This window comes from Hemitrygon akajei, chromosome 4, assembly GCF_048418815.1.
Source record: "Hemitrygon akajei chromosome 4, sHemAka1.3, whole genome shotgun sequence".
NCBI lineage: Eukaryota > Metazoa > Chordata > Chondrichthyes > Myliobatiformes > Dasyatidae > Hemitrygon > Hemitrygon akajei.
The window spans coordinates 73892287-73905445 of NC_133127.1; the positions used below are offsets into that span (position 1 = coordinate 73892287).

Genomic DNA, 13159 nt, shown 5'->3' on the forward strand with positions numbered 1-13159 from the left:
TGTAAAGCCTAATGGCATTGGGGAGTATTGACCTCTTCATCCTGTCTGAGGAGCATTGCATCGATAGTAACCTGTCGCTGAAACTGCTTCTCTGTCTCTGGATGGTGCTATGTAGAGGATGTTCAGAGTTTTCCATAATTGACCGTAGCCTACTCAGCGCCCTTCGCTCAGCTACTGATGTTAAACTCTCCAGTACTTTGCCCACGACAGTACTTTCCTTACCAGCTTATTAAGACGTGAGGCGTCCCTCTTCTTAATGCTTCCTCCTACAGACATTGAATGACGCCAACCTTCTAAGGAAGTACAGTCGACTCTGTGCCTTCCTGCACAAGGCATCTGTGTTGGCAGTCCAGTCTAGCTTCTCGTCTAACTGTACTCCCAGATACTTGTAGGTCTTAACCTGCTCCACACATTCTCCATTAATGATCTATCATCTGTGCTTCTTTCCTGCATCCACAGAATCGCCTGTCTGACCCCCTAACTGTAGAGTCCCCATCACTGCTGCCATCCTCTCCCTTTTCCTACCCTTCTGAGCCATAGGGACAAATTCTGTGCCAGAGGCGCACTGTCTCTCTCCCCCCCCCCCCCCCCAACCAAACAGTACTCAAGCAGGAGTACTTATTGTCAAGGGGTACAGCCACAGGGTGCTCTCTAGCAACTGACTCCTGCCCTTCCCTCTCCTGACTGTTACCAACTTATCATCTGTTTCCCTGAGGCCCTGGTGTGACTTTAGCTAAGAGTGCCGAATCTGTGGAGTTCATTCCCACAGATATCTCTGCAGGCCAGTTCATTTGAGTATATTTAAGGCAGATACTGATAGCTTCTCAATGAATAAGGGTGTCAATGGTTTAGGAAGAGAAGGCAGGAGAATGGGTTTGAGAGGGATAATAAAATCAGCCATTTATGGAATGACAGAGAAAATCCAATAGGCCAAATGGCCTAATTCTGCTCCCAAGTCTTATGACTTACAAATGGATGCTGAAGACCAGTGAGTGATACACATGGTCAATGGCCGAAGTTGACTTGCTCCATGAACAAGGGCTGGTGACCCTCCAGGCCAGCGAGTCCTAGGATCAGAGATCTGTGCGTGAAGAATGCACGAGGGCTAGTCACCCCCAAATTCAGCAAGTCCTGGGGTCGATATCAAAGATGGGAAAGTCAAAGGCTAAAGTTGATGATTCCAAAAGTTGAGACTTACTACACGAGTTGGATGCCAGATGATGTATCCAGAAATTGAACCCTTGATGTCTGTGAGCTCATAGCCAGGGACTGGAAGTTGTAAGACTGGAGACAGCCTGACCTGGTGTTGGAGGTTTGTCTGTGCATTTGAATAGGTGGAGGGAAAGCAGGAAAGGGCTTGTTTAGAGGTTGTTTTGTTGGTTGTGCTGTTCTAATGGATATTGTGGTCATGCTATGTTGGTGTTGGAATATGTGGCAATACTTTTGGACAGCCCTCAGCAAATTCTTAGTTTGTGTTGGTTAATGCAAATGACACATTTCACTGTATGTTTGATGCATGCGGAATAAATATATGTAACACCCTGGGAAAGGTTTCACTGCTAACGTAGTGATCTTTCTGCAGAAGCAGTGTTCAGGTTATGCTTAGAGATAATGGGTGCTTTGGAACGTGAGCTACCCAATGAACGGAGTGTGTTTTTTGTGTTGTGTGCCTGACACTGGTGAGAGCTGGGTCTTTTGTTCGGCAAGAGATGAAGGGAGAAGACTCCGGAGAGAAGAGGTCGTAGGACTGTACCTGTAGCGGGGCCACGACTTGATGAAGCTCGGGGAGTTTGAAGGAGGATCGGCGAAGGAGAAACTGTGAGTTCCAACTTGTGCACACTAGACTGTTTCATTAAAATGGGCTCCTTACTTTTTTTTGCCTTTTATTTACTAACCCTTTAGTCAAGTTAGTTATAAAGCTAAATCGTTTAATTCTATGTGATGTACTGTCTGTTATTTCATGGTACTTATTTGTAACAGGATAACTAATCCTGCAGCATCCACACAAACAGGGGTTTTGGGGTGGGCTTACATCTCAATCTCACACGTTTGGCGGGGCCAGAAATTGTCTCACCTGGACTTACGCAGCTTATGGAACCAGAGAGATTCATATACAAATAATTAAAATGAATCTATGGTTGGTGTCTGGAATGCAGTGTCAAGGATGGTAGGGGGGGGGGGGGGGAAATACAATAGAGGCATTTTAAAGGTTCTTCAACAGGTACATGAATGTGCACATATGAAGGGAAAAGAGACTAGCTTAGTAGGCTTTTAATTGTTAGCTTTATTTGCTCGTAACAACATCGTGAGCTGACAAAGTTTCTGGGTGTCTACACTACCTACGTCTCAATAATTTGTAAGCCTTAATCAGGTTTCCTCCCAGCCTTGATGCTCCAAAGAAGACAATCCAAGTTTGTCCAAGCAGACTGGAGTACTTGCTTTTGTCAAGAAAAAGTGTGCCTGCCATTATTTTAAATTGACTGATAACACATCTACATGGGGCATTACAACAATATTATGGATAATTAACATCTAGCTCTATGAAGGAGGGGAATAATGAACAAATTGCACCACTAAGATTGTCTGGAGTTTTGATCTCTAAGACTTCTTGCTTTTTCTAATACAGTGGATTCTAGTTAATTGAGCCATTGGTTAATCGGTTATTTGGGACAACTCCCAGAGAACAGAAATTATTCCAGAAAATAGCTGGAATTCCCTTTATTTCCTTAAGTGGGTCAGAGGAGTGTTGCTGAATAGTTTCCAACTAACATCAGTTGCATGCACTTGTGTGGATGTTGGACACTAGGAAGCAAATTTTTTTTAAAAAGTAGATTCAGTTGTGTGTGCTTGCATTATATTATCCATTTGGGCCAAAGGATGCCAATTCAAAAAGTACCGTAGATTCCGGATTTTAAGCCGCTACTTTTTTCCCACATTTTGAACAGCTTTGAACTTTGCGGCCTTTAATACGGAGCGGCTAATACATGATTTTTTTCATGCCGCCTCGTAAACATTTTGCCTCATAACAGTAGACCAATAAAATTGATGAGTAGTTCACAGAGGTCCAATGAAATTGTACGATAAATCAAGCGCACTTTCACAATTAAATTATTGTAAATCAGTCATTTGTACTCACCCTCATCAACATGGAAAACACTCGAAGCATTGTGCTGCCTTATTTTTGCTTAGTAATTCATTTTCTAGTTAAAGTTAGAAGAGTTTTAACTATATTTGTTTTCTGTACTACATCGCGGGATGCTATGACGTCACACCCGGTTTCGCGGTGTCTTGTGGGAAAAATGCCATTTGCGATAAACGGGACGGCGGAGCGAAAACGCTGCTTTTAAGTTAAAGGCGATCAATAACTTTTCCTGGTAGGCTGCAGTATATATATTTTTTACCAGTCGTTAGGAGATATTGGAATGTTGTTCAGTAAAGAAGTATACGCAACGTATATTTAAAAGTAGCCGCGTTACGGGCACGGTTCGAAAAAAAGCATTTGCAATATGTATTTGTTTTTGTTACCATATGGATTTAATTAAAAGTTAAAAAATCCTCACGTGTAATATCTTTCTGTGTAAATATCTCATATTACAACGTGGGACACCTGCGGCCGAAAATCCGGTGCGGCCTAAAATCCGGTGCGGCCTTTACAATTAAAAAATTGATTTTATTTCTAAAATTAGAGCCAGCGGCTTTTAATCAGGTGTGCTCTGTAGTCCGGAATCTACGGTAGTAATTTTTGATAATTTTGCTTATTTTGACTTCATGCAGGAAAGCAGTCAATTATTTACACTAGGTGTCTGTGCAAATTTTGTTCATTCCATCAAAAGAACAGGGTAGAGATGAATTCTTCCATCAATCACTATTAGGAACTAGAACAGTTTTATAATATAGTTGTATTGGCAGTGTTCCAATTTGTTCTGTACTTCATTTAAATGCATCATTTGTACTCAGTTAAATGGTAGTCTGTCTTTTTTTTATACCTTTTGACTATTTTAATGAAACTTCGGCTAATTGGGACGGTCACTAATTGGCCAAAATGCACTGGTCCTATTGTGTCCCAATTAACTGGAATCCACTGTACATATCATTTAAACCCAATTTCTGTGAACATGATAGTTTGCAAATAATTCAAAAACTGACTACCAATGAGGACTTCAGAAAAATATCATTGCTCAGGTTGTTGCATTTAGAATAGTGCAATAAGGCAAGGAAATGTTATACTTCACTGGTTGAGGAGTAGAAACTAACAGCAGGGAGGTGAAGCCTAAACTGAATACATCATTAGACTACAGCTTGAGTGCCACATTCAGATCTGGTCACCATATTGCAAAAAAAATTTGATTGCATTGAAGATTACACTAATTTAGCCACAGCTATTTGATAGGCTAGCTTCTGCTGAGTGGAGACAGTAGCAGACCAATCTCTACAATGAGCAATCTGGAGCCAAGTTTCCACCAGAACTATTCCGAACTAACTTCCAACAACAGCATAGGAGAACAATGAGCAACTTACCTGTAAATGCAAAATCAACTTAGACTTTTATAATAGCCAACATCTTTATAGTTTTATTGATCAATAATACTACTCATTGTTCTGTCCCAACAGACACTGGCAAAAGAAAAATCTGTTTATAGCTTGGCAATTCTTCTGACACTTTCAAATTGAGAAACTCAGACTACTTTCAAGGTAAAAAGAACACAGCAAGATGTTTTGATGCAGTGACATTGTGTGACATACAATGATATGCTGTACGGCTTTTCTTTGGGGGGGGGGGGGGGGGGAAGAAAGGAAGGGTAGAAATCTCCTTAGATTAAAAATTCTGCCCAGGATTCATGTTTCTATTTACAAGCAAACAGAGCTCTAGAAAACAGAATTTACACTGCTTTTGAATGGGTCTATTTCATATCTAGATGTCAATCTAATATGGAAGCATCAGCCATTCTGCTCAAATCATATTCATGTTGTACTATGGGAAGTTACTATATTCTTACCATAATCCAGCTTTGTTAGGCGATTTCCTGAAGACAGACTTGATGCAGCTATTGCACTTTGTTCACCAGGTACTGCAGCAGAAGTCAAAGCTGAAAATAAACATTCAAAATATTGCTCTAAATATTTTTGTTTATCCTTAAAATCAGCAACATCTCCTCATCTTTCAGTTACTGTTCTTAACATTTTACCACCTCTAAGATGACAGAGGTTTATTGTTATTGAAATGAGGCAGGACTACAAACCAGGCTAAAAACGCACAGGAATGAGGCCTCCTCCACACAGCATCTTGTTGACAAATATGCAGTTGTTGGAGAACAAAACTGAGGATCTGAGGGCAAGATTTGCTGTATTGAGAGAGAAACGAGACCCTGTGGTATTCTATGTCTGACAGAGACTGTGCTTTCTCTGGGCACACCAGATACAGAGATCAGTCCTGAAGACTTCTCAATTTACAAAATGGACTGAATTGCTGATGCACAAAAGGAGGAAGTGTGCGCTTCGCGATAAATTCTCGGTGGTGCTCCGATGTGGTGGTTTTATTCAACTCGTGTTCTCCTAACCAGAAACAACTGTCAAATGCCATCCATCTGTAAACCTGACTGCAGTTTACATACCACCAGAGGCAGACTATAATAAAGTGCTCACGATACTGCACGGTGCCCTCTCCAAACAAGCAACAGCCCATCCCAACGCATTTCAAATCAGTCGAAGACTTCAACCTGGTTTGTTTGGAAAAAAAACCCCGTTCAATTACCATCAGCATAGAACCTGTAGCACCAGAAGACCCAACATACTGGACCACTGTTATACTGAGATAAGTGAAGCCAACCATTCCATGCCTAGATCTTATTTCGGTAAATTGGATCACTTGGCTGTCCTTCTCCTATCTGCATAAATGCAGAGGCTAAAGAGGAAAAACTCCAAAGATTAGCACAAAGGTGGTGGTCACAGGAGGCAGAGGAGCAGCTATGAAATGGTTCAAGTCAGTGGACTGGGCCATGTTCAAGGACTCTTCTGGGGATGTGACTGAATATAATATGATTTATTAAAATAGCTGCAGATAAGTGTGTCCCCAAGAGATCTGAAATCTGCTGAGGGCCAGATCACTGACATTAAGTCTGGTGATGAAGAAAATTACAATCTCTGGAAAGACATCTCACAGGCAAAGTGCAAATCCAGACCAAACTTAAATCAATGAAGGATGCTTGACAATTGTGGCAGGACTTAAATACTATCACCTCTTATAAAGTTAAATAATGTGGCATGTGAGACAGAATGGCTTCGCTTCCAAATGTGCTCAATGCTTTCTATGCTTGCTTTAACTGTCAAAACAAGGAGGAACCATAATGAACTCCCATATCCCCTGAAGATCCAGTGAGTTCAACCTCAGAAGCCAATGTGCAAGCAGCCTTCAGGAGGGTGAACCCATTAAAACATCTGGCCCAGATGAAATACCCGGACAACTAGTAAAGACCTGTGCTGATCAAATGGCAGGTGCATTCACTGAGATCTTTAACCTCACCCTTTGTCTGTGTGTGGAATTCACTTTCTTCAAGTGGGGTTCAATTATACTGGTACCCAAGAGCGTAGTCACCTGTATCAATGACCATCACCCAGAAGCACTTGCATCTACAGTGAAGTGATTTGATGAGTTGGTGATTAAACAGTATGAAGTTAATGAATGACACAGAGCTAGATTGAACTGAATTGAGTTGAACTGAATATGCCTGGACTAGTTGAATGATTTGCGGTTTGGTGTTTCACATTCTGTGTTTTTAACCATTTGTGTGATTTGTTATTTTTGCATGTTGGGGGTTTGATGTTTTTCTTTGAAGGGGTTCCATGGCTTTTCTTTCTTTGCTTCATGGCTGTCTGTGGGTAGACGAATCTCAAGGTTGTATACCGCACGCATACTTTGTTAACAATGGGAACAGTGAAAAGGCTTTAAGCCCTAACAGCTTCAAGTTTCTAGGTGTCAACATCTGGGAGGATATGTCCTAGGCCCAAACAGCGATGCAATTATGAAGGCAGCACACTAGCAGCTCTACTTGATAAGCATCTGATGAAATTTAGTACCTACAGAAACTTTTGCAAATTTCTATAGAGGTACAGTGGAGAGTGTTCTGACTAGTTGTATTCAGTCTGGTATGAATGCTCCAATGCACAGGAACGAAAAAGACTGCAGCATTTGTCAACTCAACCAACACCATCACAGGCACAACCCTCCCCACTATTGAGGACATTTTCAAAAGGCAATGTGTCAAGAAGGTGGCATCCATCATGCAAGAGCCTCACCATCCAAGACATGCTTTCTTTTAGGTACTACCATCAGGAAGGAGTAACAGGAGTCTAAAAACCCACACTCAAATGATTCAGGAACAGCTTCATCTGAATGGTCCATTAATATTGCATCATTGTTCTTTTGTTTTAAATTATTTTGTATCTTATGATAACGTCTTTGCACTGTACTACTGAAAGACAACAAATACCACATAATGTAAGGTAGCGACAATAAACCTGATTTTGATTTATTATAGAATGAATGTGAACATAAGAATTTAAAAGCATTAGTTGCAGGGAAAATGCATACTATTGTGAGGGACAGTGAACTTGAATTCAGAAGCAACATTACAAATCTTCAAGGATTTAACTAAAATGTTGGAAGAGTTAAGTCCAGTGAATATAACCCAAATTCATTCCCACAAATTCCTATGAACTGTTGTGTAGCTAAACACAATATACGGAAAACCATTACGGTCAAATTATGTAGATTAATTCAAAGTTTCATATTTAACCTCTGCATGTTAAATTAGTTTCTCAGTGAGCCTTGGAAGCTTATGATAAATCACAATCCTATACCCTATCTTAAGTTTTCAATGAAGCTTATGATAAATCACAATCCTATACCCTATCTTAAGTTTCCAATGCTCTTAATTCAGGTGTGTCCATTCAAAGTTACATATTGATGCATTAGAAGTATGAAGATTCAGAAATCAAATGAACAATTTATAAAATTCAGTAAGGTGTTTTAATAACCAATGTAAAAAAAAATCTCAGTTAAATATTTATTGTAATAACCAACAAAATATTCACAGTGATTAAATCAGTCTGTGTAACTTTGAGACTGTTTTGGAAACTTACTTGAAGTTTTATTCAGTTCTGTGGCCAGAAGTTCATCAAGAGCTAATTGTGCAGCCTTGGCTTTTGCTTCTTTCTTATTCTGGCCCATTCCAGTTCCATATTCAACACCATCAACCACAGCACAGAATGCAAAGTATTGTCCAAATATGTTGCCTGAAAAGTTAAATTTATTAATTTTAGCTGAAAGAAATCACTGTGATAAATGACAATAATTTGATAGCAAGACATCTGCTTCAATTTACATTTACCTGCTGCTACTGTTTCTTTTAAAATTAGCTGTATTCGTAACATCTGTGCATATTGATGTAAGGCTGAAACTGGGTTGATGTCACCACGTCTGTATTTATCAATAAATTCCCTAGAAACCTTCTTAGGTGGCAAAGAACTGCTTGGGAGTGATTTAGCATAGTCAGCAAATTGTGATTTTGGATACTGACCTGTAAAAACATACAAGTGAAAAGCAAAATGAATTGATTTGTAATCAAAACCTAATATTCTTTTACAGATTATTACACAAAGTTGGATACATTAGAATTACCTAATCATATCAACACTACACATGGTGCCCAAAAGAATGTTAATAATGGATTTTTTTAAAAATCCATACCAAACCTACCACATTTATGCTTTTATGAGGCCTTCAAGAAAATGCCAAAAAAGAATTTAGTAAATAAGAGCATGCAGGAGCAAATAATATACTGGTGTGGATTCAGGATTGGTTCTTCTTTGAAAGCTCCATGGCATTAAACACCCATTCCAGTTCTGTGGGCTCTGATGTGACTGATAATGCTACTGAGAGAATTCTTACAGGGCATGATTGAAAAGGCACCTGACGAGCAAGTTTGTGAGGTGATATGCTCCTTCCACCAGTTATACTGGGCTTGTGTGTTCCTGATACAAACTCAAGATGTTCAAAGCCATTCTGAATGCCTCTTTGAGCACATATTGGCTATGGATTTCCAGGATTTATGAATCAAGAATGAGCATACTCTTTAATCTTTTCTAAATCTGTCTGATCATATCTTCTCATGATAGAGCAAAAGTGTTTTTTTTTGTTTGGTCTTGTGTTAGCCACACAAACAATGGGATCTACCCAACTGAGATGACAGTCCTGAAGAGAGGTCTCAGTCCAAAACATCAACTGTTTATTCATTTCTATTATGCTACCTAACCTGCTGAGTTCATCCAGCATTTTGTGCATATTGCTCGATTTCCAGCATCTGCAGAATCCCTTGTGTTTATGAGATGACACTGGGCCTTGAGGATGAGGCAGGGGATAATTAACCAATGATAAAATAAGAGTTTACTGGTTTTTGTGAGGGCCCATTAATTACAGGTCAGGGCAGTTACGGGCAGAGGTAAAAAAAATATTTAGATCCAGAATTGTGAGATGAAAACATATTCAAGAACTCAGGAAGGTCAAAAGTAGTGATTGTCATGGACTTGTACCATTTGGGGCATTGACAGGATAGTTGAAGGGAAAAGAGAGAGATACCCATGCATGAATAGACACCAAGGTGAAGTGTAGAATGAATTAACCAGAAGAATCAGGTTTATTATCAACAACACATGCCGTGAAATTTGTTTTGTGGCAGTACAGTGCAAGCCAAAAAAACTACGTTACAATAAAAATAATAAGTGATGCAAGAGGAATAATGAGGTGTTAATAGACCATTCAGAAATTTGATGATAGAGGGGATGAGGCTGTTGAGTGTGGGTCTTCAGGTTCCTGCATCTCTTGCCTGATGATAGTAATGAGAAGAGTATGTCCTAGGTATGAGGGTCCTTAATGATGGATGTCACCTTCAAAGTGCCAACTTCTCATTTGAGCTGGCCAAAGCTACAACTCTCTGTAGCCTCTTTCGATCTGTGCACTGGAGTCTTCACACAAGGCAACAAAGCAACCAGTTAGAGTACTCTTCATTGTACATTAGTACAGCATATGTACTACAGCATATTAGTAGGGCATATGTACAAAATTAAGGGAGGGAAATTTAGGGGAGACATCAGGGGTAAGTTGTTGTTTTTTTTATTACACAGAGGGTTGTGAGTGCCTGGAATGACTTGCCAGGGTGGTGGAGACTAAAACATTAGGGGATTTAAGAGTCTCTTGGACAGGCACATGGATGAAAGAAAAATGGAGGGTTATGGGGTAGTGTGGGTTTAGTACTTTTTTTTTTAAAAAGGATTATATGAGTTGGCACAACATGGAGGGCTGAAGGGCCTGTACTGTGCTGTGCTGTAGTGTTCTATGGTTCTCTTAGTAGAAATTTGCTGGTCTTTGATGAGATACAATTCAGTGGGACAAAAATAAGTATCAAGACAAGATTAATGTTTGCACAATAGAGGCCCTTTGGTCCACAATGTTCAGCCATCCATTTAACCTACTCCAACATTAATCTAACCCTTCCCTCCTCCTTAGCCTTCCATTTTTTTCTAACATCCATGCATCCATCTAAGAGTTTCTTAAATGTAACTGATGTACCTCCACCACCACCCCTGGCAGGTATGGCACTCTGTAAAGAACCTATCTGACATCTCTCCACCATACATTGCTTCTATCACCTTAAAATTATATCCCCTTTTATTAGCCATTTCTCTTGCTCATGCTCCTGCAGAAGCCTCTGGTTATCCATAGACACATAGAAAACCTACAACACAATACAGGCCCTTAGGCCCGCAGAGCTGTGCTGAACATGCCTTTACCTTAGAACTACCTAGCTTATCCATAGCCCTCTATTTTTTTTAAAGCTCCATGTACCTATCCAAGAGTCTCTTAAAAGACCCTATTGTTTTCGCCTCCACCACCGCCACCAGCAGTCCATTCCATGCACTCACCACTCTCTGCGTAAAAAACTTATCCCTGATATCCCCACGGTACCTACTTGCAAGCACCTTAAAACTATGTTTTCTCGTGCTAGCTATTTCAGCCCTGGGAAAAAGCCTCTGACTATCCACACGCTCAATGCCTCTCATTATCTTGCACACCTGTATCAGGTCACCTCTCATCCTCCGTTGCTCCAAGGAGAAAAGGCCAAGTTCACTCAACCTATTCTCATAAGGTATGCTTCCCAATCCAGGCAACATCCTTGTAAATCTCCTCTGCACCCTTTCTATGGTTTCCACGTCCTTCCTGTAGTGAGGCGACCAAAACTGAGAACAGTTCTCCAAGTGGGGTCTGACTAGGGTCCTATATAGCTGCAACATTACCTCTCAGATCTTAAACTCAATCCCATAGTTGATGAAGGCCAATGCACCGTGTGCTCTGAGTGTCCTATGGACTCAGACCCCAAGATTCCTCTGATCCTCCATACTGCCAAGAGTCTGACTATTAATACTACATTCTGCCATCATAATTGACCTACCAAAATGAACCACCTCACACTTACCTGGGTTGAATTCCATCTGCCACTTCTCAGCCCAGATTTGCATCCTATCAATGTCCTGCTGTGACCTCTGACAGTCCTCGACACTATTCACAACACTCCCAACTTCTGTCATCAGCAAATTTACTAACCCATCCCTCCACTTCCTCATCCAGGTCATTTATAAAAATCATGAAAAGTAGGGGCCCCAGAACAGTTCCCTGAGGCACTCTACTGGTCACCAACCTCCATGCAGAATATGACCCGTCTACAACTGCTGTCTTCTGTGGGCAAGCCAGTTCTGGATCTACAAAGCAATGTCCCCTTGGATCCCATGCCTCCTTACTTTCTCAATAAGCCTTGCATGGGGTACCTTATCAAATGCCTTGCTGAAATTCATATACACTACATCTGCTGCTCTACCTTCATCAATGTGTTTAATCACATCCTCAAAAAATTCAATCAGGCTCGTAAAACACAACCTGCCTTTGACAAAGTCATGTTGACTATTCCTAACCATATTATGTCTCTCCAAATGTTCATAAATCCTCCATCTCAGGATCTGCTCCACCAGTTTACCAACCACTGAAGGAAGATTCACTGATCTACAATTTCCTGGGCTATATCTACTCCCTTTCTTGAATAACATAGATAGATAGATAGATACTTTATTCATCCCCATGGGGAAATTCAACTTTTTTACCAATGTCCCATACACTTGTTGTAGCAAAACTAATTACATACAATACTTAACTCAGTAAAAAATATGATATGCATCTAAATCACTATCTCAAAAAGCATTAATAATAGCTTTTAAAAAAGTTCTTAAGTCCTGGCGGTAGAATTGTAAAGCCTAATGGCATTGGGGAGTATTGACCTCTTCATCCGGTCTGAGGAGCATTGCATCGATAGTAACCTGTCGCTGAAACTGCTTCTCTGTCTCTGGATGGTGCTATGTAGAGGATGTTCAGAGTTATCCATAATTGACCGTAGCCTACTCAGCGCCTTTCGCTCAGCTACCGATGTTAAACCCTCCAGTACTTTGCCCACGACAGAGCCCGCGTTCCTTACCAGCTTATTAAGACGTGAGGCGTCCCTCTTCTTAATGCTTCCTCCCCAACACGCCACCACAAAGAAGAGGGTGCTCTCCACAACTGACCTATAGAACATCTTCAGCATCTCACTACAGACATTGAATGACGCCAACCTTCTTAGGAAGTACAGTCGACTCTGTGCCTTCCTGCACAAGGCATCTGTGTTGGCAGTCCAGTCTAGCTTCTCATCTAACTGTACTCCCAGATACTTGTAGGTCTTAACCTGCTCCACACATTCTCCATTAATGATCACTGGCTCCATATGAGGCCTAGATCTCCTAAAGTCCACCACCATCTCCTTGGTCTTGGTGATATTGAGACGCAGGTAGTTTGAGTTGCACCCTATCACAAAGTCCTGTATCAGTTTCCTATACTCCTCCTCCTGTCCATTCCTGACACACCCCACTATGGCAGTGTCATCAGCGAACTTCTGCACATGACAGGACTCCGAGTTATATTGGAAGTCTGATGTGTACAGGGTGAACAGGACCGGAGAGAGTACGGTTCCCTGCGGCACCCCTGTGCTGCTGACCACCGTGTCAGACCTACAGTCTCCCAACC

At 40.9% G+C, this 13159-nt stretch overlaps 1 protein-coding gene across 4 annotated transcripts in view; it reads right to left on the reverse strand.

The window, feature by feature from the left end:
- adad1 (adenosine deaminase domain containing 1 (testis-specific)) overlaps window positions 1–13159 on the reverse strand; it is a 73985-nt gene that overhangs the window by 43624 nt on the left and 17202 nt on the right. For all 4 annotated transcript variants that reach the window (XM_073042842.1, XM_073042840.1, XM_073042839.1 and 1 more), the window contains 3 exons: window positions 8388–8576; window positions 8140–8292; window positions 4998–5087 (listed from right to left, as the gene is read on the reverse strand). In XM_073042842.1, the coding sequence (XP_072898943.1) occupies window positions 4998–5087; window positions 8140–8292; window positions 8388–8430 (286 nt within the window). In that variant the 5' untranslated portion in view covers window positions 8431–8576. The remainder of the gene's footprint in view (window positions 1–4997; window positions 5088–8139; window positions 8293–8387; window positions 8577–13159) is intronic.